This window comes from Heteronotia binoei, chromosome 1, assembly GCF_032191835.1.
Source record: "Heteronotia binoei isolate CCM8104 ecotype False Entrance Well chromosome 1, APGP_CSIRO_Hbin_v1, whole genome shotgun sequence".
NCBI lineage: Eukaryota > Metazoa > Chordata > Lepidosauria > Squamata > Gekkonidae > Heteronotia > Heteronotia binoei.
Window position 1 is genome coordinate 207369321 of NC_083223.1, and position 26200 is coordinate 207395520.

The following is a 26200-nucleotide window of genomic DNA, read 5'->3' on the forward strand; positions in this document are numbered from 1 at the left end:
GGAAAGTTTCTGCAAATTTGAGGACAGAACCTGGAGGGAAAAGTTTAGGAAAGGGGCAGAACTCAGCATGGATGGCATTCCATAAGAGTCTACCCTCCAAAGGAGCAATTTCTTCCAGGAAAACTGATCTCTAGTCTGGAAATCAGTTGTAATTCCAAAAGAGCTCCAGGCTCCACCGGGAGGATAGCAATCATAATCAAAATGTAGTAGATTCTACTGTGGGAAGTTCTAATTTAATTAGAAAGGCTTCTCTTTCAAGATTATGCCTTGACGGGTCCTCAGCCTTTCTGAACCTGTCAGCAATTCTGACACAGGATAGTGCAGAACCATAAAATGGCTGTTACAGGAGGATGAAGCAAAACACGAAGTCAAAGTGCAGGGGAGAAGAGGGGAAATTTTTAAAATGCAATGGGGAAGTTGAGTGAGAGAATAAAACTAACACTGTGGTGACAGCTACCGCCAAACAAACATTATTTTAATCTATAGTCAGTCAATGGCCAAGTAGATGCCCTGCTGGGGAAAAGTCCCAACTGGCCCCATCCACCTACAAAAGCACTTGGTGGGCATAAATAAATTTGTCACATTTGGACACCACGTTGGGAACCCCTGCCTCAAGACAGCAAGGTTGAATATGTAAATAAAAGTGTTATGATGATACAGGAGGGGCTGTGAGAATTTGCTTCACATGCAGAGAATGTCAGGTTGAATTTTTGGCCTCTCCAGCTAGAGGGTTTCAGTTAGTTTATAATGGAAAAAACTATAGTGAGAAACCTTCCCACAGCAGGCACTGCTTGGTAGAGCAGTAGAAGGAGAGAGGGGGACAGGCCAAAAATAGACATGGAAGTGATGGTGTAAATTCTGGGCCAACTATGGAAGTGACATCATTGTGCTGCTGCAACACTCTAGGTTTCACCAGAAAAGCCATAAAGTTTCCAGTTAATTCTAGGGTGTTGTGTTGATGCAATGACATAACTTACAGATTCATCCTGGAAGTGATGCCACAGGATCACTCCAACAACAAACCTCCATGTCCCTGACCCCAGAGTTTCCTGCCAGGTTCCAGCTACTAACCTTAGAAAAGACCTTTGCTTGCCTGAGTTCTTTGAGAGACACTGCCAATCAGAGCATAGTACATTGAATTAGATAGTCCGGTTAGTGTTCTGACCTGGTATAAGGCAGATTCATATTTTCATATGATATTGCCTTTCGAACTGCCAGTTGCTAAGCACTTCGGAACCGCCAAAGATTCTTGGCCAACAGTTTATTTCCCTTCAGGTAGTGAAATCGACTGAGGAATCCTGTTTACAGCACCTCTTTTATGGAAAGCACTGCAGGACATAAGTATGTGCTGCTTAACTGTTAAACTGTTATGGAAGGCTTCCATCTCCAGCTGCATTATATTAGGGAAATAGGGTATTTAAAAAATATGTGTTGTGTTCATCTGGGTCTAGTGCAATGACACTCTGTGTCTCAGGAGCCTCTTGCGGCTCTTCTGAGCACTATTCACCAGTGTGGCACCCGCCCCATATTTCATGAAAGTGGACAAGGTTATTGCCTAGTGGGGCTTGTGGCTGGCAGGTGGTTCCCATTTTGAACCAGTAGCCAGAGGAATGGGCAAGCTATAAGGCTTCTTGATATGCAGGCTCCTGCAAGGGGTTGGAATAAATATGGCTGTTTTCATTGATGGTTAGTGCAAATGTGGCTGTCCATGAGCCATGGAATGAATGCCTCTATTTTAGTACAGTAGAAGGGCTGTATTCTCCCATATGAACATCCCCATCAGCTGAGATCTTTGTTGGGGCTCTTCACCAGATAACCCTGCCTTTTGGACATTGGTTGTGGCTGTTGAAGAGAAAACCTCATCTATGGAACTTTTGAGGGATGGTCATCACCTGGTATCACCTTTGTTCTAAGTTAGGAACTTAAAAAGTACATTGCGTTCACCTGAGCTGTGGATAATTAGAGTGCCCTCCATCCCTGGCTCTTGCTGTTTTTTTAGCAGCTATTTAACATAAGAAGAGCCCTGCTGGATCAGATTACTGGTCCATCTAGCCCAGCAACCTGTTTCACACAGCAGTCAACTGGTTGCCCTGGAGGGACAGCAAACGGTGTAGAGGCCAAGGTCTTCCCCTGATATTGCCTCCTAGCACTGGCATTCAGAAGATTGCTGTCTCTGAAACTACATTTCTGAAACAAAGCATAAAAATATTAGACATGGTATTTTAAACAATGCAGAAATTGGTATTAACACATACAAGGGGAAAACACTTGTTATGGAGATTAAGTTTTTAATGATAATCCCATATTTCTTATGATATATAGTTCTGTTAAGTAAAATATAAAGGAAAACTTGCAAAGATAATCAGTACTAAGTCCCCAGGATCTATAATACTCCCACTTCAGGTGCTGATGGAGGATAAGGGGAAAATGAGTTAAATGACACAAAGAAATCTAATGATGAGTTTTAAAATATCTAAGTGGCCCTGTAAAACATATATATTGTATTTGGGATACATTTCTATCGCAAGCCAAATTCCTAAGCCATTTTGGGGACAGAACAATTCTCACAAAGACATTCTGTTTGCTTTTGCAGAAGACATGATGTTTCACAGCACCCAAACCCAAAAACACACTGTACACACACATACCAAAAGAAGCTGTTTTGAACCTAAGATATTAGAAAACAAAGACAAATTTTTGTGAAGACATCTAAATATATATATAAATTAATAATTTATTTTTGTAGCATTGAGATTTTTTTCTAACACAAGACCATCATTCTCTGTGGAGAAGGAAATACTCCACAGCAGGGGTGTTGAACTCATGAGGGATGGATCTGATTTAAATAGGACTTTGTCAGGCCAGGCCATGTGTTTCATAAAATGTACTGCCAGGTAGAGGAGATATAAACTTTATAAAGGACACAAACAAAAGGAAAGATATTATTTTTAAAACTTAAAATACCAATATGCTTAAAACAGTAACACTCTTGCAATATTGTTTATTTAACAGTCTTTGATATCTGACACCTCCCAAACCTTCCCCTCAGCCCTGTGGATGCCTTCCTCGGGGGGGATCTGGGGATCCCCAGGATTACAGCTCATCTCCCAACTACAGCGACCTGTTCCCCTGGAGAAAATGGATGCTTTAGAGGAGGAGCTTTATGGGCATTATACCCACTGAAGTCCTCCCCAGTCTACATCTCTAAATTTCCTGGAGTTTCCCAACCAGGATTTGGCAACCCTACCCCCCCCCATCCCCTGCCGGTGGCCAGAGGGACCTGACAACCCTACTGCATAAAATGGAGAGGTGGGGGGGTAGTGAGATTTGGCAATGCAATTTTAAAGTATAAAACATTGAGAAAAAGCACAAAAATCATAGCAGAAACTAAAAATATAAACAAAAAATTAAATGCACAGAGCCTAGGAAAACATCAAATGGCTGTACATTGCAAGCTTTCTTCTCCCCCCTCCCCATCTACAAACTGAGGGCCAGTTTAGTGTAGTGGTTAAGAGCACTGACTCTTATCTGAGAGAATGGGTTTGATTCCCCACTCCTCCATGTGCAACTGCTGGAGTGACCTTGGGTCAGTCATAACTCTCACAGAGCTGTTCTGCTCAAGAGCAGTTCTTGAAGAGCTCTCTTAGCCCCACTTACCTCACAGGGGTCTGTTGTGGGGAGGAGAAGGGAAATGAGATTGTAAGCTACTCTGAGACTTTTTTGGGTAGTGAAGGGCAGGGTTTTCTTAATAAACTCATAGAATATTTTTTGCCTCAAAACATTTAAATGGCTGTGGAGTAACAAAGTACCCCAATGCCAAAGTGCATACATTTCTTGCTGTTTTGTACTTTGGGTGCTTTTTTATCTATAGAAAGCAAACTATAATTGGAAACTGACTGTGCTTTGGTGACATTGTTTCCTACTGTACACATGACAATGTCCTAAGGGGACAAAGTTGTACAGTCACTTCTCTATGTATTTTGCAAACAGAAGTGGAACCGGGGTGGAAAACTAATTCTAGCCATAGGACCAGGGTTAAGCCATAGTTACATATTCCAATAACATTGTTGCTAACTGTCATGAGGGGAAAGTGCGTTATGGATCAATTTTACTGTCTTTGGTTGCAAGCAGATCTTAGATTTCATTTCCACAACCACCAGGCATTTCTCCATTGTCTCTTCCACAGCAGCCAGGTATCTTTTTCCATAAGTGCTGAAAAGCAATACATGAGACCTGCTTGACTTTTTAAACAGGAATTGAATATACTGTAAGGAGAACTCTGATCACAATGGCTGCAGACAATAAAAAACTCTTGATCGAGTATAATAAGTTAAGGGAAACCAAGTGTCTGCTGGAAGGAAAAAGTGAAACAAGCTGGCTGCGACCTCAAAGACGACACTTTCCTCAGGCTAATCGCTGTTCGGTAGAGAAAGTAAGAGAAGAGAAGCAGGAGGTTGAGAGTGGCAGGACTTCCTGGGTAACAATTACTCCTCCCCATCATAAGGAAAGGAGGCATTTTCCAGAAAGAAGTAAGTTCATATACATTGCATTGTAAATTGAATAAGGTAAACCTGGAGGAGTTTTTAAAAATTTAAACTGCAAGTCAGTTTCAGAGGTATAACCTGGAGCCAGCCTGGTATCTGCTGCTCTTCGCTGTCAGCCATGGTTCTTCCTTCTTCTCCTGTCTTTATATTCTGTCCTTAAGATGAGATTGTCAGGATTTCTGGCAGTGTCTTTCATTCTCAGACTCTTCAGTTCATCTTAAAAGCTATACCTAATGCTTAATGTGCCCACTGATCTGGGTAGCCCAGTGTTAGAGGAGTTTGCTAAAACCCAGCACAACACACACACCCCTTCTCTGAGATCAATCTGGGAGAGAGAAAACTCACTCAGGTCTTTGGCTGGCAGAGAATACAGTTTATTTAAGAATGATCATTCTGATGTGAGCTCATCTGAGTGCTCAAGACTCACAAACAAGCTGCCATATTTAACATGATTCAAAGTTCTTCCTTTATATGATAAAACAGGCAAAGGGTCAGGGTCTGGTATTTGGAGAGGGGGAAAAGTTCCAAATTTCTGTTCTTAAACATAATTCACCTGACCCTCTGTTTAGAGTGCATTTGACATTCTTAAGAGGGACATAAAGAAAACAAGACTTATATACCTTTCTCCCTGCAAGATAACACGGCACCAGCCCTTGACTGAGATATAGTTGCTTAGAGACCAGAGGGTCAAAGAACCAACTTCAAGTAAGGATGAAAATAAGGGCTTCTTCTTCGTCATCATCATCGTCTTCTTCTTCTTGGAATATTCTAAAACAGAGCAAATCAGTCCACAAGATAATAGACCAATCTTCAGGCCCACTAATCATTGTTATTGCAATTAACTTAATTTTTTGCTAAAAAATTTTATTGCTAAATCTTAATGGTGAAATAAGTATTTCCCTCTTAGAGCCTGGATACTGGCTCAGAATTAGGATTGCCAGGTCTGTGTTGGAATATACCTGGAGACTTTGGGGGTGGATCCAGGTGAGAGGAGGGTTTGGTAAGGGGAGGGGCCTCAGCATGGTACAGTGCCATAGAATCCACCTTTCAAAACAGTCATTTTCTCCAGGGTAGCCGATCTCTGCCAGCTGGAAATAGTTGTAAATGCAGGAGACCTCTTGGCCCAAAACCAAAAAAGTAAACAAAAGAAGAGCACACATCTCCCGAGACTTTGGTTCCGTCTTTTGTAACAGGTTTCAAGGCTCTGTGTGTGTGCGGGGGTAAAGTTCTTGATGCCATTTCTGGTCTACATGGTCCAAGGAGAATTCTGAGAATTCTGGTCTGATTGAATGGTTGGAAAACCCTCTGGATTAGGCTGTTCTTGTGAAGTGATTAGAAGTTCCTCAGCAAAAATGTTTTAAAGGTGTGCTTTCCCCATAAAGTAGGAAGTCTTGTTGGACCAAATTATTACTAAGAAGGTGTTTGCTTATAATTACTTATTGTGATTTCAACATTTTTTTTAACTCTTGCAGATAATGCAATCTTTGGATGACCTGTTCTTCAAACACAATGTTTTATTGGAGCACTGTATATCCCATTGTTCCTTTTAAAATTAATTTCATTGTAACTATAATTGAATGTTTTACAGACATATAAAAATGCAATTTTTGTTATATATTTACATGAAACTTGGACTAGCAAAATGAATAATAAATAAAGTTAGTTCACTGGAGTTGTACTCATTGCATAACGAATATAGTGCAATTTTTTAGTATTTGAAACAATGCCCATACATTGGGTTGTATCCTATTATGCATTCTTGCTGATGGGGGGATTTTCATTAGCAGAACATGATCTCCTCTCCCCTACCCCACTGCGGTCTCAAATACCATTCCTGGCCAGGAGCAGCATTGGGGGGAAGAGTGTAAGGAAAGTCAAAGTGGGTTGTAAGAGTATGGGAGAGGCAAGGAAATCATCCTTTCCTCAGTGGAGACACTCCCTGAGAACCAAGCCACTATTTCAATAATCTTTACAATAAACCCAGTGGTGGGATTCAAATAAATTAACAACAGGTTCTATGTCCTAATGACCATTTTAACTATATCAAAAGATATACCGAAAGGTAGTTTAATAATTCACACATTAAATACTGCAATAAGAACAGTAAAAGAGGTAAAGACAACTAGATTATGTTTAAAGAAAGATTTATTGAAGATATTTCCATATTGGGAGTTCTGGCCCTCACATTTAAAGGGATGGCACACCTTTTCAATGCCTTCCTTTCATAGGAAATAATGAAGGATAAGGGCACCTTCTTTTGGGGCTCATAGAATTGGACCCCCTGGTCCAATCTTTTTGAAACTGGGAGGGTATTTTGGAGAGAGGCACTACCGTCCTCCACTGCGAAGACTGCCCATTTATACTCACTCTCTGTTTCCTATTACTCAGCCAGTTTTTGATCCACAAGAGAACCTGTCCTTTTACTCCATGGCTCTCAAGCTTTCTAAGGAGCCTTTGATGAGGAACTTTATCAAAAGCTTTCTGGAAGTCAAGGTAAACAACATCTATTGGGTCCCCTTTGTCCACCCCCTCAAAGAACTGTAACAGGTTAGTGAGGCAAGATCTTCCCTTACAGAACCCATCCTGAGTCTTCCTCAATAACCCGTGTTCATCAGTGTGCCTGCTCATTCTGTCCTTGATAATGGTTTCTAACAACTTTCCCGGTATTGAAGTCAGACTGACTGGCCTGTAATTTCCCGGAAATCCTCTGGAACCCTTTTTAAAGATGGGGGTGACATTTGCTACCTTCCAGTTTTCAGGAACGGAGGCAGATTTCAATGAAAGATTACATATTTTTGTCAGAAGATCAACAAGTTCAACTTTGAGTTCTTTCAGAACTCTCGGATGTATGCCATCCGGACCTGGTGACTTATTAGTTTTTAATTTGTCTATCAGTTGTAGGACCTCCTCTCTTGTCACCTCAATCTGACTCAGGTCTTTCAACACCCCTTCCAAAATTAGTGGTTCTGGAGCGGGCAAACACTTCTCTTCTTCCACAGTGAAGGCAAAAAATGCATTCAACTTCTCAGCCATTTCCCTACCCCTGATGTAGCCCATCTTTGTATTCAGGTACTCATGATGTTATACATGGTTTACTAGCCTTCCCCTTTAAATCCGCACAACCTTGTGCAGTAGGTGGGGCTGACAGACACAGCACCATCCTTAGGAGATCTAACTCAGACTCTCACGCAGGTCTATGCAACTGGGCTGCATAGGGAAATGGCTTTAGGATTGCACTGATAGTGACTGATTGAAATCAGCCTGTGAGTTTTGCAGGAATCTGACCTTCAGTCTTCCCAGTCCAGAATTCTGATTGCAACAAATCTTGGCTTCTTCTTCTGGCCAATTAAATAAAACACAATTGCTCCTAACTTTGAACAATTTGAACAATTGCTTTGAACAATTTTGAGGAAGAGAAGAAGAAGAAGAAAAAGAAAAAGAAGACCATAGATTTATACCCCACTCTTCTCTCTGAATCAGTCTCAGAGTGGCTTACAATTTCCATTATCTTCTTCCCCCACAACTGACTCCCCGTGAGGTAGGTGGAGCTGAGAGAGCTCTTCCAGAAGCTGCTCTTTCAAAGACAACCTCTGCAAGAACTATAGCTGACCCAAGGCCATTCCAGCAGCTGCAAGTGGAGGAGTGGGGAATAAAACCCAGTTCTTCCAGACAAGAGTCCGCACACTTCACCACCACAACAAACTGGCTCTTGATAGAAAGGATAAACAGGATAGAAACCTGGTAAACTAGTCACTAACTGCTGTTAATACACCTATGTCCTTAGTAATGTTTGATTTTTTCCCTCTTCAGTGTTGGATCCAACCATTTTCTCGCCATAAATACCAACAACTGTCCATAACAATATAATTCCCAGGGTCCTGTGGGATGTGCCAAAAAAGTACCTTTTCAGGTTCAGGTATATTGGACTGGGAATATATTGGTAATTCCAATATTCCTGAATTACAGATACCTGTATGGTAATTGGATTTGGAGGGTCCCCCCCCCCATTTCCAGTTTTTTCAGGACCATTATTCTGTATGGGGAATGGCTGGGGAACTGGAACAGTTGTTTTGAAAGATTTCCAGGTGGCCGGGGGAGTTGTTTTTAGAAGAAGAAGAAGAAGATATTGGATTTATATCCCGCCCTCCACTCCGAAGAGCCTCAGAGGGGCTCACAATCTCCTTTCCCTTCTTCCCCCACAAAAAACACCCTGCGAGGTGGGTGGGGCTGGAGAGGGCTCTCACAGCAGCTGTCCTTTCAAGGACAACCTCTGCCAGAGCTATGGCTGACCGAAGACCATTTCAGCAGGTGCAAGTGGAGGAGTGGGGAATCAAACCCAGTTCTCCCAGATAAGAGTCCGCACACTTAACCACTACACCAAACTGGCACAAGCACCACAATCGCAGGGAAGCTGCTGGTGCCTGTCCTTTCAATCAGTGGCTCCCAACCTTTTTGGCACCAGGGACCAGTTTTGTAGCAGACAATTTTTCCACGGACTGTGGGGGGTGGTGCAGGGGTTCTTGCTGCCCCAGGCCACCCTGCTCCCATGTCCCTGCCCCCATGGGGGTCTTTAAATACGGGGGAGACTAGGGCTGCTTCTGGCCACCTCCCCTGGAAGGGGAGGCAGCCTCAGAGCGAGGCCACACTGCCTCTTTCGTCCACCACCGTCTTTGGAGTGAGGCTGTGTGGGTGGGCAAAAGGGGTGATGGAGCAAGCCTGCTCTCCTCTATGCCTGGGAAGCAGGGCTTGGAGGAGAGCACACGCCGCTGATCCATCCCACCACTCTCAGCTTCCCAGATCTGTGACCCAGGAAGCCAAGAGTGCTGTCCCTGTGCAGCCTGAATGCTAACACACCACGGACCGGGACCGGTCCATGGCCTGGGGGTTGGGGACCCCTGCTTTAAATAACCCCCAAGTTTCAAGTCGATTGGACCAAGGAGTGAGTCCAATTTTATGGGCCTCTGAACATTATTTCCAGTGGAAGGGGGGACAGAAAACCCTGCAAGCTGCTTTCAGGGCAACCCCCCCCCCCATGTCTGCAAGTAGGAATCACTGACAGACAGCGAGTTCAGCAGAACTTCTACAGAACTCAGTAATCCCAGAGGAACCACAAGCCAATGTGTCAAGCCAGAGAACCAAAATCAAACCAGAGAATCTTGCAGTGGAACCTGAAGCAGGGTGGGGGTGGGAGGTTCAAGCCCGTTACAACCAGTGTACAGACTGCTATGGAAGTGTCAAACTCATTTTGTTATGAGGGCCGAATCTGACATAAAAGAGACCTTGTCTGGCTGGGCCATGTCAGGCTGGGCCATGTGTGTTCCTATTTAAAGATTAGGTAGCAAAGATACAAACTTTATAAAGGACACAAACACAAATATATTTCCTAAAAAACTTAAAACATGCTAAAAGCATTAGCACTTGTTGGTCTTAAAGGTGCTTTCTTTGTATTTCTCCCACGGGATCCAGGGAACTGGGCAAAGGAAGCTCTGGCTCTTTCCTTCCTTCCCCAGGGGACTGGGGGGGGGGGGCTCAGCAAATAGAAGGAAGAGAGGCTTCACTCAGTATCTCTGCTGTGCGATTGAGGGAGCCTAGCAAAGCAAGCTATTCCTCCTCCTTCCTCCCCAAGGGAGGAGCCTCAGCCAATGGAGAAAATAGAAGTTTTGCTCTGCAGTTCCTGTGCAATTGAGGGAGCCTTGCAAAGCAAGCTGTTATACAGAAAGGAGAAAGAAAGAAGCAGATGACAGTCAGTTGCTCAGGGGCCTGATAGGAGCCCTCCGAGGGCCTGATTTGGCCCCCAGGTCAGATGTTTGACACCCCGGCTTTGTAGAACGAAGTGTCACTCTGGAAATGTGAGCTTAAAAGGCTGGCCTCCCTAAAAAAACAGTGTGCCAACCAAAGCTGGTTATACAAGCTTGAGCAAACACAGGTGGAGGACTCACATGTCCAGGCAGAGGTTTTTTTTTACCATCACCTGAAAGCTACTACAGTTGGGGCACCCAAACGCACGCCACAGAACCCATCTGAACAGATCAACCGTTGGCTGGGGAAAAGCCCAGCTATCAAGCCTTCTTTTGCATACATGGCAACACGCTCCAATATTTATCTCTCTGCAAAAAGAAAAATCTGTCACCTAATTTGACTGCCATTTGCAAAAAAACCAAACAAGCCCGACGCCCCCACAAGCGTTTGCAGCCCACAGACGTTTGCCTACTCATCCTTCCAGGAATGAAAGTGGGCGGGGCTTCCTGACTCCGCGAGCGCGCACGAGTGAGTGGAGCCCTTCTTTGCCGAGGGGCATGCCGGGTCTGGTAGTCTTTCGAGCCTCCTGCCTGCTGCGCTACCAAGCGCAAGGACTACGAGTCCCAGAAGGCGCCGCGGTGGTTAGCTTGAGCTGCTTTTTCCTCGGCGCCTGGGTTTTAATCACACGTGGGAGTGGTGAAGCTGGAAGGGGCTGGAGAGAGTGAGACGCAATTCCTGGCAGGGCGCGCGTCTAACTTGTTCGCTTGGGCTTTTTTGCAGTCTGGTGGGGAAAAGAAACTGGTGAGTTTTAGGCACTTAGAGGGGAAAGTCCCCATTAATCCGAGGGTGCCCGACCAACAAACGGTTCTATAGAACCGATAACGCATTAGGTAACGGTTCCATAGAACTGGTGCGAACCTGCTGAATCCCACCACTGAATAAACCCTTTAAGGTAGGTCAATATCAGGAGAAGGTAATAAGTCTATGAGATCTTGACTTGCCTTAAAACTACTGGACAGTTCATGACAGGCATGAAGATGAACCAAACATTTCTTTCTAGCTCAGACTCTTACACAGGATGCTGTCCCAGCAAAGATTGCATCTGAATATATGGTTGAATTGCAGCAGGAACAAAGGCAGCTTTTACCTGTGAATGAAAATCTGCAGGTGTCTAGTTAAAGCTTTGTAGTACTGTGAAATGGAATATGCCAGGATCATGGAATGAGTCTCTGGTCTATAAGGCATGTAGATCTTCCCATGCTTATTTCATATGGAATTAAATGGAAGTCTCAGAGGCTTCAATCCATCCAGAAAACAAGCACACTATACTAAATAATATGAATATTGCATAGCTTTACGCAGTTGAAAGAATCTGCTTATAAAAGCAACTGTTGAAAATTCATTTTTAAACTAAGAAATGGCCCCGAGGTAGTCTTACACCCTTACCTGTTTTTACAGGTTTGACTGGGTGATGCTGAACCAAATAGGACAAATTTGGAGCACTCCAGGTTTGCTTGATCAGATCAATAATTTTCCCCTTTGGCTGTGTATTTAATGTCATGGAACATGCAGACAAGATAAGGGAGTAGGATTTTCAGGGCCAGGGCTGTGGCACAACAATCCATCAGCGTAAGGTGAACTCAGCCTTACTCCATTTTAAGAATCAGGATCAGCTAATTGGGCGACTGTCAGCTCCCACAGGGAGGGCAGTGGAGCAGGTTTTGGCAAAATGTGAAATAGATAAATGGCAGCAGTTGGAGGAAGTGATGACACAATTGCTCTAGTAGCTGAGTCTGTTAAGAGTCTTAGCAGTAACGTTTGCAACTCCAGGTTCCATGTTTACAGATAAGGTGCTTTGTTATCATATGACAAGGGACTTTCACAACCTACTTTCTTATGGGTTATGGTGAATACTGAGGAATTCAGGCTGATTCATGCCAGTTTGGTGTAGTGGTTAAGTGTGTGGACTCTTACCTGGGAGAACCAGATTTGATTCCCCACTCCTCCACTTGCAGCTGCTGGAATGGCCCAGGTCAGCCATAGCTCTCATAGGAGTTATCCTTGAAAGAGCTCTCTCAGCCCCACCTACCTGTTGTGGGGACGGGAGAAGGTAATTGTGACCGCTCTGAGACTCTGAGATTCAGAGTATAGGGTGGGATATAAATCCAATATCATCATCATCTTTTTTCACTTCTTTGTTTTTATTTCACTTAGCCACAGCACACATGTACAAGAAACAAAATGGGAAAGAGTTCCAAGGACGGTTTGTTGTTTCATGTGAGCAACTGGAATCTATCTTGGAACAGGAAGAACTTTCAGAGAGATTAAAATTATTCTGGAAAAAATACATATATAGGTAAACGTTTAGGATACATTTGCAAAAATAATTGAAGTTCTACCATCTTACAAACTACTGAACACAATTGCCATCTGTGAAGCTTTCAGGCATCTTTGTGGAATTTTTTCAATATCAGAAATAAGAACATAAGAGAAGCCATGTTGGATCAGGCCAATGGCCTATCCAATCCAACACTATGTGTCACACAGTGGCCAAAACCCAGGTGCTATCAGGAGGTCTACCAGCAGGCCCAGAACCCCAGAAGCCTTCCCACTATAGCCTCCCAAGCACCAAGAATACAAAGTATCTGTGCCCCAGACGGAATGTTCCATCTATACCTTGTGGCTAATAGCTGCTCATGGACCTCTGCTCCATATGTTTATCCAAGGCACTTTTGAAGCTGTCTATATGCCCCGTGGCGCAGAATGGTAAAGCTGGAGTACTGCAGTTCTAAGCTCTGCTCATGACCTGAGTTCAATCCCAGCGGAAGCTGGGTTCAGGTAGCCAGCTTGAGGTTTACTCAGCCTTCCACCTTTCCAAGATCGGTAAAATGAGTACCCAGCTTGCTGGGGGGACAGTGTAGATGACTGGAGAAGGTAATGGCAAACCACTCCGTAAAAAAGTCTGCCGTGAAAACGTTGTGATGTGATGTCACCCCAGAGTCAGAAACAACTGGTGCTTGCACAGGGGACTATCTTTACCTTTCATATGCCTACTAATTCTATTTTTAAAAATGGATTCCACCAACTTACCCAGTATTGACATTAGACTGACTGGCCTGTAATTTCCCAGATTTCCTCTGGAACCTTAGGGGTGCTCCTGGATCCCACTTTAACAATGGAAGCCCAGGTAGCAGCCACTACCAAATCAACCTTTTATCACCTTTGGCTGATAAGGCAGTTGGTCCCGTTTCTTGAACGCAGCAACTTAGCAACAGTGATCCATGCTACGGTCACCTTGAGACTGGATTACTGTAATGCCCTCTACATAGGGCTGCCCTTGTCTCGAACCTGGAAGTTTCATCTAGTGCAAAATGCTGCAGCCAGGTTGTTAATGGGCCTTCTCTCACAGGAACATATCCAACCTGTTCTGAAAGCACTGCACTGGTTAGCTATTGCTTTCCAGTTTCATTTCAAGGTGCTGGTTATCACCTTTAAAGCCCTATATGGCCAGGGACCTGTATACCTTCGGGACCGCCTTTCCCTGCATACTCCTCAGAGAGCACTTTGGTCAGGGTCACAAAACCTGCTTTCGAACCCCAGCTTCAAAGAGGCCAGTCTTATGACAACCAGAGCCAGGGCCTTTTCTGTTGTAGCTCTGTGCTGGTGGAATGAACTCCCTGAGGAGGTCAGGGCCTTGCAAGAGCTTCCACAGTTCTGCAGGGCGTGTAAGATGGTGCTCTTTCACCAGGCATTTGCTAATTAAGATTGAAGGCAACAACCAGGCTTCCCAAACCTCCCGCTCTGGTGGGAGACCCCTGGATTCGCAGCCTCATCTCCCGCTCTTCAAAAATTGGGAAGCGGGGGGTGGAGGGGGGGGAGAACATACCTGTAGGCTTCATGTTATTATAGAGCTCCTGAGCCGTTTGTAAAATATATGCCCCTTTAAGGCTGGGCAGGAAGCAGGAAGGGCTTGGGAGAACGGCCCCTCCCTTTCTTTTGCTTTTGTTTTCACAGCAAGAGTTCTCCGGAAGAAGATCTGGTAAGTATTTGTGTGTGAGAGAGAGGGAGGGGGCAGGGAATTCCCTGGTTTGGAGGCCCTCCCCCCTTTAGAAAGCATGGGGGGAAGGGAAATGTCTACTGGGCACTCTATTATTCCCTATGGAGAACGATTCCCATAGGGAATAATAGGGAATTCATCCGTGGGTATTGGGGGCTCTGGGGGGTCTATTTTTTGAGGTAGAGGCACCAAATTTTTAGTATAGCATCTAGTGCCTCTCCTCAAAATACCCCCCAAGTTTCAAAACGATTGGACTAGAGGGTCCAATTCTATGAGCCCCAAAAGATGGTGCCCCTATCCTTCGTTATTTCCTATGGAAGAAAGGCATTTTAAAAGGTGTGCTGTCCCTTTAAATGTGATGGCCAGAACTCCCTTGGAGTTCAATTATGCTTGTCACATCCTTGTTCTTGGCTCCACCCCCAATGTCTCCTGGCTCCACCCCCAAAGTATCCTGGCTCCGCCCCCAAAGTCCCCAGATTTTTCTCTAATTGGACTTGGCAACCCTAGCAACAACAGACATTGAATGATCCGGCCCACCTCAAGTGTACAATCACAACCTTAAGGTTTGTTTTCCTGATAGAACACCTAGTAGTAACAACTGAACAGTAAAATCTGACATGGAATGAACAAGCAGCTATCCGCTATTATTAAACACACCAAGGCCAAGGTCAGACGCACATAAACTGACGAGATGGGCATGGATGAAAGCCAGATGCATGTCGGATTTTATGCGGTTGTCCAAACATCAGCATCTGGCAATGGTCGTTGGCTCATTCGTGTCCTGAACTGCCATGACTGAGACGTGGACTTTTTTGATAGTACATTAAATCCGGAATAAGAATGCTTCCGACGACTCCCATGCGTACTTACTATGTTTGAACGCTCCATTGTAGCTGACTCGTTGCAAGCGCACATCTGCTTCCCTGCAAGAGCCCACTCCAAATGATATCATTGCGCCAGCAATTGTTGACTCAGCCTTCCAACCTTCCGAGGTCAGTAAAATATGTACCCAGTTTGCTAGGGGGGGGAAGTGTAATGACCAGGGAAGGCAATGGCAAACCACCCCCGTAAAAGGTCTGCCATGAAAACTTTGTGAAAGCAGCATCATGCCAGAGTCAAAAATGACTGGTGCTTGCACAGGGGACCTTTCCTAAATGGGGGGGGGGAGGCAGATTGACCACCTTTGCTGTCTCCCTGCCAGGCAGGGAGATGGCAAAGGCAGTTCCCGGGCTTCCCACCCACCCCTTTATACACCCAGGTGAGGTGTTTAAATGTGAGGAAAAGTCAAATCAGCCACCTTTGCCTTCTCCCCACCAGGTGGAGAGATGGCAAAGAGAGTTCCCGTGCTCCCCCCTGTCAAGCATGCGGGTTCAATGATGAATCGAAGTTGATACAAAGACTACGTTTATTGATAGACGGCTACTTTATGTGTAACAGGTTCTTGAGAGTAATACTGCCAATACATTGATACAATACTTTTAAGGCTTACTTCAAAAGGATTCCAAGGGATGGGGGTGCGGGGTAGCACTCACACATAAACTATCATAAATGTCTACGTTCCCATACTGTTATCAGGACTTCGTCCTTACTTTCATAGATGTCTCGTACTCCCTTACAGGAATGTATGGGAAGGTGCTGATTACTTAGTTTCAGTTCTCACTACTTCTAATGTTAAGCCGTAAAGCAAGACGGGGGGAAGGGAAAGAATAACAAAGCTGACAAGTTGGATCCTCCATGATATTTCACAGACCAGGTTTAGGCAGGACCCTATAACAATCAATTATCAATGGAATTTCACCATGCTTGACATACTGCCCCTCCTAAAATCAACCTTGAGGAAACGCTCTATGGAATTTAGTTACCAAATCAGGGGCTAAAACATCTTTTTCTGCTACCCATTCATTCTCACTGGCTGGGAAATGTTTCCACTTAATCAAATAATACAGAACTCCACGCTTCATCTTTGAATCTAATATCTCTTGTACTTCATGATGACTGATTCCCAATCTGGATAGGTTGTGGAGCTGGTGGTCGAGGGTGCCAAGGAGTACCACCCGGGTCTCTTTGCAAAAGACTGCAATGAAAGACAGGGTGTATTTTACTAAACATCTTGGGCAACTCCAATTCCACTGTTACTTTATTAATCACCCTCTTGATCTTAAAAGGACCTAAAAATCTGTACGCCAGCTTCTTTGAAGGTTGATTCAGTGGGAGGTTTTTTGTTGACACAAACACAGAATTCCCCACTTTAAAATCCCAAGCAGGTACATGGGATTTATCATACTGTTTTTTGTACGCCTCCTTGGCGGCTTCTAAATTCTCTTGAATCCCCTTCCAGCCGCTCCCTAATCTCCCCCACCATTGTTCGAACAAGGTGGGATCTCAGGCTCGCTCTCCCCCGGGCAACAATGGAACAGGTTTCCCTTCATACCCATTTACAATCTGAAATGGGGAAGCCTTGGTTGAGCTGTGCACGCTATTGTTGTAGCCATACTCAGCAAATGGCAGGAGATCCACCCAGTAAGCTGTTGGTGGTTCACATAACACCATAAATATTGTTCCAACAGCACGTTCACGCGTTCCATCTGTCCATCTGTCCGTGGATGGTAGGTTGAGCTCAACCCTTGTTCTATACCCAATAATTTGCAAAACTCCCGTCAGAAGTTGGCAACGAACTGTGGCCCTCTGTCACTAATGATCTTATCGGGGAATGAGTGATTTCACGATGTGATGGAAAAACAGATAGGCTAGTCTCTTAGTGGTTGGCAGCTGCGCACAAGGAATGAAGTGTGCTTGTTTGGAAAAGGTGTCCACTACTACCAGAATTACAGTCTTTCCTTGCGAGAGTGGTAGCTCAACTATGAAATCCATTGAGACTACAGACCAAGGATGTGTGGCTGTCTCTAGAGGTTTTAACAGCCCGGGGGGGCTTTCCTCCCCTTTTTTTTGCCATTAAGCAAATAGGGCAGGAAGCCACAAACTCAGAAACGTCCTTTTTCATAGAAGGCCACCAAAACTGTCTATTAATCAAATGCAGTGTCTTCACATACCCAAAGTGGCCAGCTAACTTGTTGGAGTGACAAAATTGTAGGACCTCTGACCGTAGGCTCTTAGGGATGTACAGCTTGTCACCTTTATACCAAAACCCATCCTCCCCCTTCTGCACTTCCCCTGGTCTATCCTCTCCCTCCTTTTCAGTTTCTAAGGCCAGGCGCTTCCCCCCCCCCCCACTTTTCCATTTGCAGATTCCGCCGGGTTTTGGATCAGGTGGTTACCATGGGTCACCTGCTCCTAAAAGCTGGCCCCAACTAGCAGTCTAGCCACAGCATTCTGCACTAGCTCCAGCCTCCAAACACTGTTCAGGCTTTAAGTATAGTGCATTGCAACAGTATAGTCAGGGTGTAACTAAGGCATGGATCACTGGCTAGATCTCACTGACCCAGGAACAGATGCAGTTGATGTACCACCTAAAGCTCAGCAAAAGCACTCTGAACTAACACAGCCACCTGGTTCTGAAGATGACTGCTGTGTCAAGCAGCACTCCCAAGCTGCAAACCTGGCTTTTCAAGAGGAGTATAAGCCCACCCACTCAAGACAGGCGAGACCTCCAGTCTCCAGCCTTTTTAATAACCCAGAAAATGTCTGCCTTGTCAGCTTGTTCAGTCTCAACCACAACCCTGACTCCAAGCACCAGTTCAGAATATCAACTGCATCCTTAGAATTAGGTGAGACACTGTAGCCCAAACCTCTTGATAACTTCTCCCAGCATGGGGGATAAGATCAAACCCTGCAGCATCCCACAGGGCAATGGACATGGGACAAAGCAGGAATCCCCCAGCACCACCCTCTGAGACCATGGCCCCCCACAGAGTATTCAAGCCTTGGCGGGGAGGGCGGGATATAAATAAAAAGTTATTATTAACATGCCCTGCCCCCAGTCCTAGTGCTGAGTGGCAGCTCAGTAGGATACTATGGCCGATAGTATTAAAGCCTGCTGTAAGATCCAGCAGATCTAGCAGGGTTGCAATCATTTTCAAAACAGGCCTAATCACTGTCTCCTTGAGCTTGGTGGTACAGCCCCCACCCTCAAGGAAGTATTTACCACTCCCTTTACCTACTCAGTGAGCCTCAGCTTTGTCAGCCAGAAAGGACAAAGATTGAGAGCACAAGTGGTAGGGGCCTCACCTCTCCAAGGATCTTGTCCACATCCTCAGCCGCTACAAACTGAAAGGTAGCCATATAAATTGGACAATCAAGCCCATCATGTGTACATGCATTAATGCCAGGATCTAACTCAGAGCAACTCTGGGCAATTTTCTCTTCAAACTAAGAAGTGAATTGATCACAGTGGACTGTCAAATGTTCAGAATCCAATTCCCTGTGGCTATGATGTAAAAGGCCACATAACTGGACAGTTACATGCAGACACAACGGTGGCAGAAACATATTGCCTTTTCTGCCACAGAATAGGCTCTAATAGGAAAGGAAGGGTGTTTCAATTTTATAATTTTTATTGATTTTAACTACAAAAAGAAGAAGCACAAGCACAGATACATAAAGAGGGGAAGGGATGCGTACACAATGGGAGACACAGAAACAAAGAAGAATACAAATATATCCGTTCTAATTCTACCTCCAAATAAAATACCCAATTCTTTCTACCTGCAAAATGTATCTCGATACATTTTACCATCTTAGTCTTTCATTATAAATTTTTTTACTAGATTATTACTTAAAATACAAGTCTAAACAATTCTTCTTCAACACATGTAAATATAAAAAGAGTCAGAACAATCTCAACACAAAACTAGCTGGGTAAGCTTAACCATATTGAAAGCACAGACTAACTTGTTAGTTTGACAATATCATCATTTAAATAAGCATATAAAATTCATATCTTTATCCTTATCAAGCAAAAAAACCCAACATAGTAATTTATCTATCTCAGTATAGACAGTTTCTCCAGAAAAGCGTACTAAAAGCAGATCTGCCAAGAGAAAAGGTGTTTCAAGGGGATTGTTTCATAACAGTTCATCTTACCAAATATTGTTTCCTGGAATATAAAAGGTAGTTATGTAAAAAGATGACACACACCTTAATTAATTGCATGACACTTGAGCCAAGAAAATCTCGGCAACAAAGAAGTCGAAACAATCCTTGCTTGCAATAGTGACCAGATTCTCATCATGCTTCTCCAGTGAGGAATGCAGAACAGCATGGGCTTCGCCAGACTATTCAGTCAGAATAAGCAAAACCTTAAAAGACCTTTGATTATGAAAGCATCAAAACAGGCACTCATGCTATAGTGAAGGATGGTATGAAAGAGTTAGTATATACCTCTAGCTAGTTATTTATTTATACAGCTTATATCCTGCCCTTCCCGCTGAAGCAGGCTCAGGGCAGCCTCCATTCCATAAAAAGTCATATAAAAACCAGTATTGATATAAACCTCAATCATAAAAATATAAAAAATACAGAATAAATAAAAACATAAACAATACTGGGTGCTATTTCGATCTCAGGAAGGGGTATGTTAATGATGGTGGATAGGCCTTAAAGCCACAATTGTGCATTTGAGGTGGGCCAGATAGTTCTGCTATTATGGGCCTGGTGGTTCCGTGTCTGTTGTCATTGATCTTAGGTAGAAAATGCCTAGCAGAGAAGCACTGTTTTGCAGGCCCTGTGGAACTGTGAAAGCTCTCGCAGGTAACCTCCTCTGGAAGCTCATTCCACCAGCACAGAGCTACAACAGAAAAGGTCCTGGCTCTGATTGTCTTAAGCCTGGCCTCTTTGAGGCCAGGGATCGAAAGCAGGTTTTGCAACCCTGACCAACCCTCTCCGGGGAACATGTGGGGAAAGACAGTAATGAAGGTATGCAGGTCCCTGGCCATATAGGGCTTTAAAGGTGATAACCAGCACCTTGAAGCAAATCTGGAAAGCAATAGGTAACCAGTGCAGCACTTTCAGAACAGGTTGAACATGCTCCCGTAATGGAAGCCCCATCAGCAACCTGGCTGCAGCATTTTGCACTAGTTGAAGCTTCCAGGTTTAAGACAAGGGCAGCCCCATGTAGAGAGCATTACAGTAATCCAGTCTCCATCGAAGGTCAGTAGAGAGACCTCCGGTCCCCGACTGCAATGATTTAGATAGAGGGCCTTCATCTTCGTTGGATTCAATTTCAGTCAACTCAACCTGAACCATCCAGCCATGGCTTGTAAGGCCAAGAAACAGAACTCCCGGGGTGGAGTCAAACTAGCCACCCATCAACAGATAGAGCTGGTTATCATCTGCATATTGATGGCATCCCAGCCCAAACCTCTGGGCAATCTGGGCAAGGGGGCGCATGTAGATGTTCAATAACATCGGGAAGAGGACTGCCCCCTATGGCACACCACATGTAAGTGGGTGCCAGTGGAATAGTTCCTCCCCTATCGCCACCCTGTCCCTGATCCTGGAGAAAAAAGGAAAGCCATTGTAGGGCCAACCCCTGGATCCCACTGTTGGCAAGGCGGCGGGCCAGTAACTGATGGTCGACTGTGTTGAACACAGCCAACAGGTCCAATAGCATCAGTACTGCTGAACCACCTCTATCCAGATGCCTCTGGAGGTCATCTGCAAGGGCAACCAGCAGGCCCAGTGCTAGGGGTTCTGCCACTCCCGGCAGATCCCTGTGCCACGCCCCCCCCACAAGCTCCCTTTCATTCCTTTCTTTCTCATGTCACTAATGACATCATTGTGCAGGATGGTGTGGGGGGAGAGAGCGATGGGCAGTGCACCAAAGTACTGCCGTGCCACCACTTTTCCCCTGCACCACCTGGCTGCTTCCAAGCTGAAAGTGGCCACCAACCTCTTTGGAGGCTTCCTTGGAAGCCTTCAAATAGCAGTGTTTTAGTGGCGGCCAGCCACTTTCTGGCTGAAAGTAGCTGAGCAGCGCCTTGAAGCAGCCGGGCGCTGATAAAACACTGTGCTCTTTGGAGACTTCTAAGGAAGCCTTCAAACAGCGTGGCAGCTGAGCAGCGCCTTCCAGCCGGGGAAGGGGCAAGGAGAGTATGGTGGTGCCCTCAGGTGGGGTAGCACCCTAGGTAACCGCCTACTCCCACGCGCTGGCCTTGGCAAGCAGAACCATCTCTATCCTATGACCTGGATGAAAGCTGGATTGAAAAGTATTGAGCACAGAAGCATCATCCAGAAAGCTCTGTAGCTGCACTGCTACCGTCCTTTCAATAATCTTGCCTAAAAAAGGCAGATTTGACACCAGCCAATTTGAATTTGATAGTTAAATTCCAATGCAATTGAAGCAACCTGCTGAAAGCATGATGATGTGAAAGGCTTTCTGCAAGATTATGCCATGTACTCTTCTTATTCTTTACTCTGTTCTGTAGAAACAAACTATCAATTCTGTGTGTGGAGTAACATTATGCAAATCAATTGTGCTTAAGCAGACAGGATTCTTATGCATCTTTCTTTAGACATTATCAATAATTTTTATTTCTACACCTGAACTACTTCTTCAGATAATCATAAAGTAGTAAAACACAACGTCTCTGGAAAGAGTAGTAGATATGGAAACCTCTAGGAAAGATCTGATGGGCCAGCTGCTTAGCATTGTGATCCTAAACAGAATAACACTCTTCTAAAGGGAGTGATTTTAGGTTACTCCAGTGTTACCTGGAGACAGTTTATATATTTGTTATTTGTGCAAATGTAAGCAGTTCCCTCTATGCTGCAGTCTTGTCAGCAAAAATTCTACTTTGTGAGCTACTGGCATTAAAGTTGTGAGCTACTGCATAAATCACTGTGCTCTGGAGTCAATTTTCCTAAATTAAGATAAAAATGTGTGAGCTGGAGGCTAAAAATCTGTGAGCTAGCTCACGCTAACTCAGCTTAGAGGGAACACTGGTCCCAATCGCAACCCATCCTTGGCTATGTACTCTATTGAAGAAACATGCCAACAGTCAGATCACATGGCATTGGCCTAAACATCTGTGACTGAGGCAATATGTTTTCCAATGCTGCTATAATCTGCCCTTTGTATCTCCCATGAACATTTGCCTACAGTTGCTGGATATACTTGTGTACTAGAAACAAAAGGTACTGGGAGTGTCTGCCATTTGTCACATTGGTATAGGTAATTCTCAAGCATCAAGATCACTTATTAGCAGACATTCTCGCAGCACTAAATATAAATAACATCTGCCTCATGATTAGGCATTCTCCATGCTGTGAAACAGATCTAGTGAAATTTCTAAATTATTTCTAATTTATTCTAGTAATTACAGTGGTGGAACTGTGAGACATTTAGGCTATTTCTTCTTCTGCCTTGACTGCTAGTGGCTTCCCAGCCCAGTCTTGCTTGGCTGTTTTAACATGCAGCCATTTAGCTAGCAAAGCATTTTCAATTTTTTTGATGTATACTTCTGCAACTCTGATCTGAAACACAACCTGAGTGTATTTGTATTCTAAAGCAGTTAAGGATGAAGGCCCAGGGCAGCTGATTCACTCTTTAAGAGGAGATGGTTTAAACATGTTATTTTCCTGAATACCAGTAAAGGAATATCAACGTGTGTGTGTTTAGATGTGGGGTTTTTTTGCAGGCACTGAAAGGGGGGGCGGGTAGATAGATTCTTAGGGCATAAGGTTGATCACTGGCTATTAGTCAAAGGAGGCTCTGCTATTATTAAAACAGACAAGGGATAGTCATAAATACATATATATATATATATATATATATATATATATATATTTACCTGTATTTAGGCCATTTGTGTCCTTCCTTTCGATTCCTTCAAGCACACATAAACACATGAAGCTGCCTTATAGTAAGTCAGACCAATGATGAATCCACTCCCTGGTGTGAGAGAAAAACTTGGGATATTAAAATATATTGGTCTATTAAGGTCAGCATTGTTTACTCTGGCTGGGGATTGTACCTGAGAACTTCTGCTTGCAAAGTGGCTGCCCTATCTCTGAGCCATGGCCTCTCCATCATACCAAATATCAGTTGGTATCAAAGGCCCACTGGAAATAGTGGGGTTTAAATTGTGCCAGAAAAACAGAGCCACACTTTTGGTGATCAGAAAGTATGTTGGGAGGGGAGGGAGAGCTGAAAAGACCCTATAATGAATGCCTACCATGGAGAACCCAGCTCTGAGGCGACTTCATACTTGGAAAAATATCCTCTCACAGTTCTCATATGCACTCACCTAAGTCTCAGGAAGCCTTTGTGGAGCGTTAGTTTCCTATTGTTGCATATCTCTTTGACCTTGGCATTCTGCCTTAATTTTTTTTTTACCATAATCTAATATTTTTCTAGAAGCAGTGACACTCCCTCACCTTAGGAATATGGTTTTGATTTTGTTTTTTTGTTCACTCTGCATGTCTGTGCATTCCACATAATGCGTTGTCAGACTCTGACAGTTATTATTGCCTTCCAAGTTTCTGTGTATTATGTTTGCATATTAAGCCTATTTCCATAGATTACATTGCCTTTATATTGATCCTACCTCATGAATTGTGCCTGCATGATTCTGATCCTAGGCTATTTGTACAGTTGTATTCTGTATATGTTTCTGTTTTGGAGGGGGGGAGGAATTTGGTATCTTATGAGCATGATTCTGCAAAAGCTGTATAACTTGTAAAATATTAAGTAAAAACAAAAATGGGGGCGGGGGGGAGAATGCCTACCAAATCTACTCTCTGACCATGCAGAGCAGCCACTGTCTGACCTCATATCCTGTGGAAAGCATATACGGCAAGGAATCTTGTTTGCAAACTTTCAAAGAGATCAGGTTAGCTGATGTTATACCGATGGGTTTGTGGACTGAAAGGCAATAAGTCTTAGGTTTTAGACAGTACAGTCCTAAGCACAGTTATCCTTCTATGCCTACTGATTTCAATGCTCTTAGAAGTGTGTCTCTCTTTTAAGATTACATTGTAAATTTCCTTGACTGTATTCCAGGCTTCCTATTCAGGACATGACTATTCTCTTTGAATCAAAGCCTTGCCCTCAGAGGCATGCTGTGAAGGCCTCTTCAAAAACCTGCAAATACTTAAAAAAAAACTTCATTAATCTTTCCCTTGACTTAAAAAAATATGTTGCCTTGTTTTATGGCAGATGCCTTACAAATGTCTCACCACAATCTGTGTTTCAAACTGTTCCCTGATTTGGCTTGTTTTATTAATACAACTAAGAAGAAGGGCTGGCTTCACAATGAAACAACCAACCCCCCCCCCATCCCACCTCTTTTTGCTCACCTCACAGGAGAGAAGTGAGCAGGAGACAGCTGGCTTGCTGCTTTGATCCCGTAGTGGCGGCTGAAGTAAATGGAGGCCAGAGATGTTGCTTGCTAGAACACAAAACTCTGAGTGCTCTTCTTTCCCTTTCCTGGCCAGCAACAATGCCTGCTTAACACCAGGTTGCTAGTAATTAATTAAAAGAATGTACTCCTTTCTGCTTCTGCCTCTTCTAGTTTCTTGACCACAGAATTATGCATCCAATGAAGGTGCATCTAGCTAATAAAATCTTTTTTTGTCTTTGTAAAGGCCTATAAGAGTCCTGTTTGGTTTTTAATATGTGGTGGGTCTTCCTTCCACACAGGGGTCATTTCATAGAAGAAGAGGTGCTGGAGCTCATTAGCATAACTCATATGCCACACACCCCTGACATCACTGGAAGATGTACTGAATTATATCAGCTCAGCACCTAATTCTGGAATTATAATTGTCATAATATGTCAAACACACATGTCTATGTCTAGGGGGTTTAGGCTAAGCCCCTTTAGACCTGCCAGGAGGAGAGGAGAAAAATAACTGAAAATAACGTAATAAACTGTTTCCTTATGGGTTCTTGTGGCCTAGTGGCTTTCCTGATCACAGGTCTACAAACTACAAAGCCAAATTATAGAAAAAATATATACAAGGCTTTGTTTACAAAAGGGGAAAGGGAAACATAAAATGGACATAAAAACCAAACAATGATAATACAGTGCATGCAGAGGAACACACTAAAATCAAAGACTATGGCAACCAGCCAACTAGCTCCTACACTAGACCATGCAGCATTCCTTGGCTACTTGCCCTAAGCCTTACTCATCTGACACTCTCTTGGTCAGGCACCATAACACAGTTAAACGTCACTGCTTCTCACCGTCCGTCTTGCTCTCTTGTCATCCTGGTATCTCCAGTCATGATTTGGTGTGGCTTCTAGCCAGATTATATCCTAGCTGTTACATAACCAGCTGATTGACTAGCCAATCCTGAACTTGATCTAATTAAGAGCTGTCATCCAACTCTGATCTTGATGACATGCTGTCAGAGCTAGATCTAGATGATCTACCTGTCAAATGGATACTGAATATACAGGTGTGACTAATTACCCTGAAGTCTAACTAGGTAATTGCCTGCTGACATAGCCCACTTACTAGTACAAATCCTGATACAACTTAAAATACAATGACATTAATACAAACACAGACAATAAATGAAGTTAGTTTCTTGACATAAAGAAACCTTACTCCCATCATACTTTTTAAAATTACTTTCGCCTATGTGGCCACAGTGACATGATGATTTCCATCTGTCTGCTTTATATATTTTGATTATTTTCCCATTTTTTTCTGGGGGAAAATATTAGAAAGTTTGTCAAATCTTAGAGTTTAGCAAAATCTTCACAGGGGGGTTGAACAATGGATCCCCAAAAACAAGTATTTGCGGGGGAGGAGAAAGAAAAAACACAATAAAACTTAGAGGTTCTGGAGCTCCACTCCTGTGAAATGTTCCCTCTAAGCTGCAGAGTCTTGTGAGCAAAAATTCTACTTTGTGAGCTACTGTTATTAAAATTGTGATCTACTGGCATTAAAGT

General features: G+C 43.9%; 1 protein-coding gene across 2 annotated transcripts; it reads left to right on the forward strand.

The window, feature by feature from the left end:
- The first annotated feature begins 1263 nt into the window (after positions 1-1263).
- SPATA45 (spermatogenesis associated 45) lies at positions 1264-6206 on the forward strand. 2 transcript variants are annotated; one of them, XM_060259528.1, is made up of 3 exons: positions 1264-1341; positions 4187-4529; positions 6017-6206. In XM_060259528.1, the coding sequence occupies exons 2-3, from the start codon at positions 4289-4291 to the stop codon at positions 6034-6036; spliced, it is 261 nt and encodes an 86-aa protein (XP_060115511.1). In that variant the 5' UTR covers positions 1264-1341; positions 4187-4288; the 3' UTR covers positions 6037-6206. The 2 variants fall into 2 exon arrangements, with proteins under 2 accessions (XP_060115511.1, XP_060115500.1); XM_060259517.1 differs by lacking the exon at positions 1264-1341 and having other exon boundaries at positions 4186-4529.
- Positions 6207-26200: the final 19994 nt, after the last annotated feature.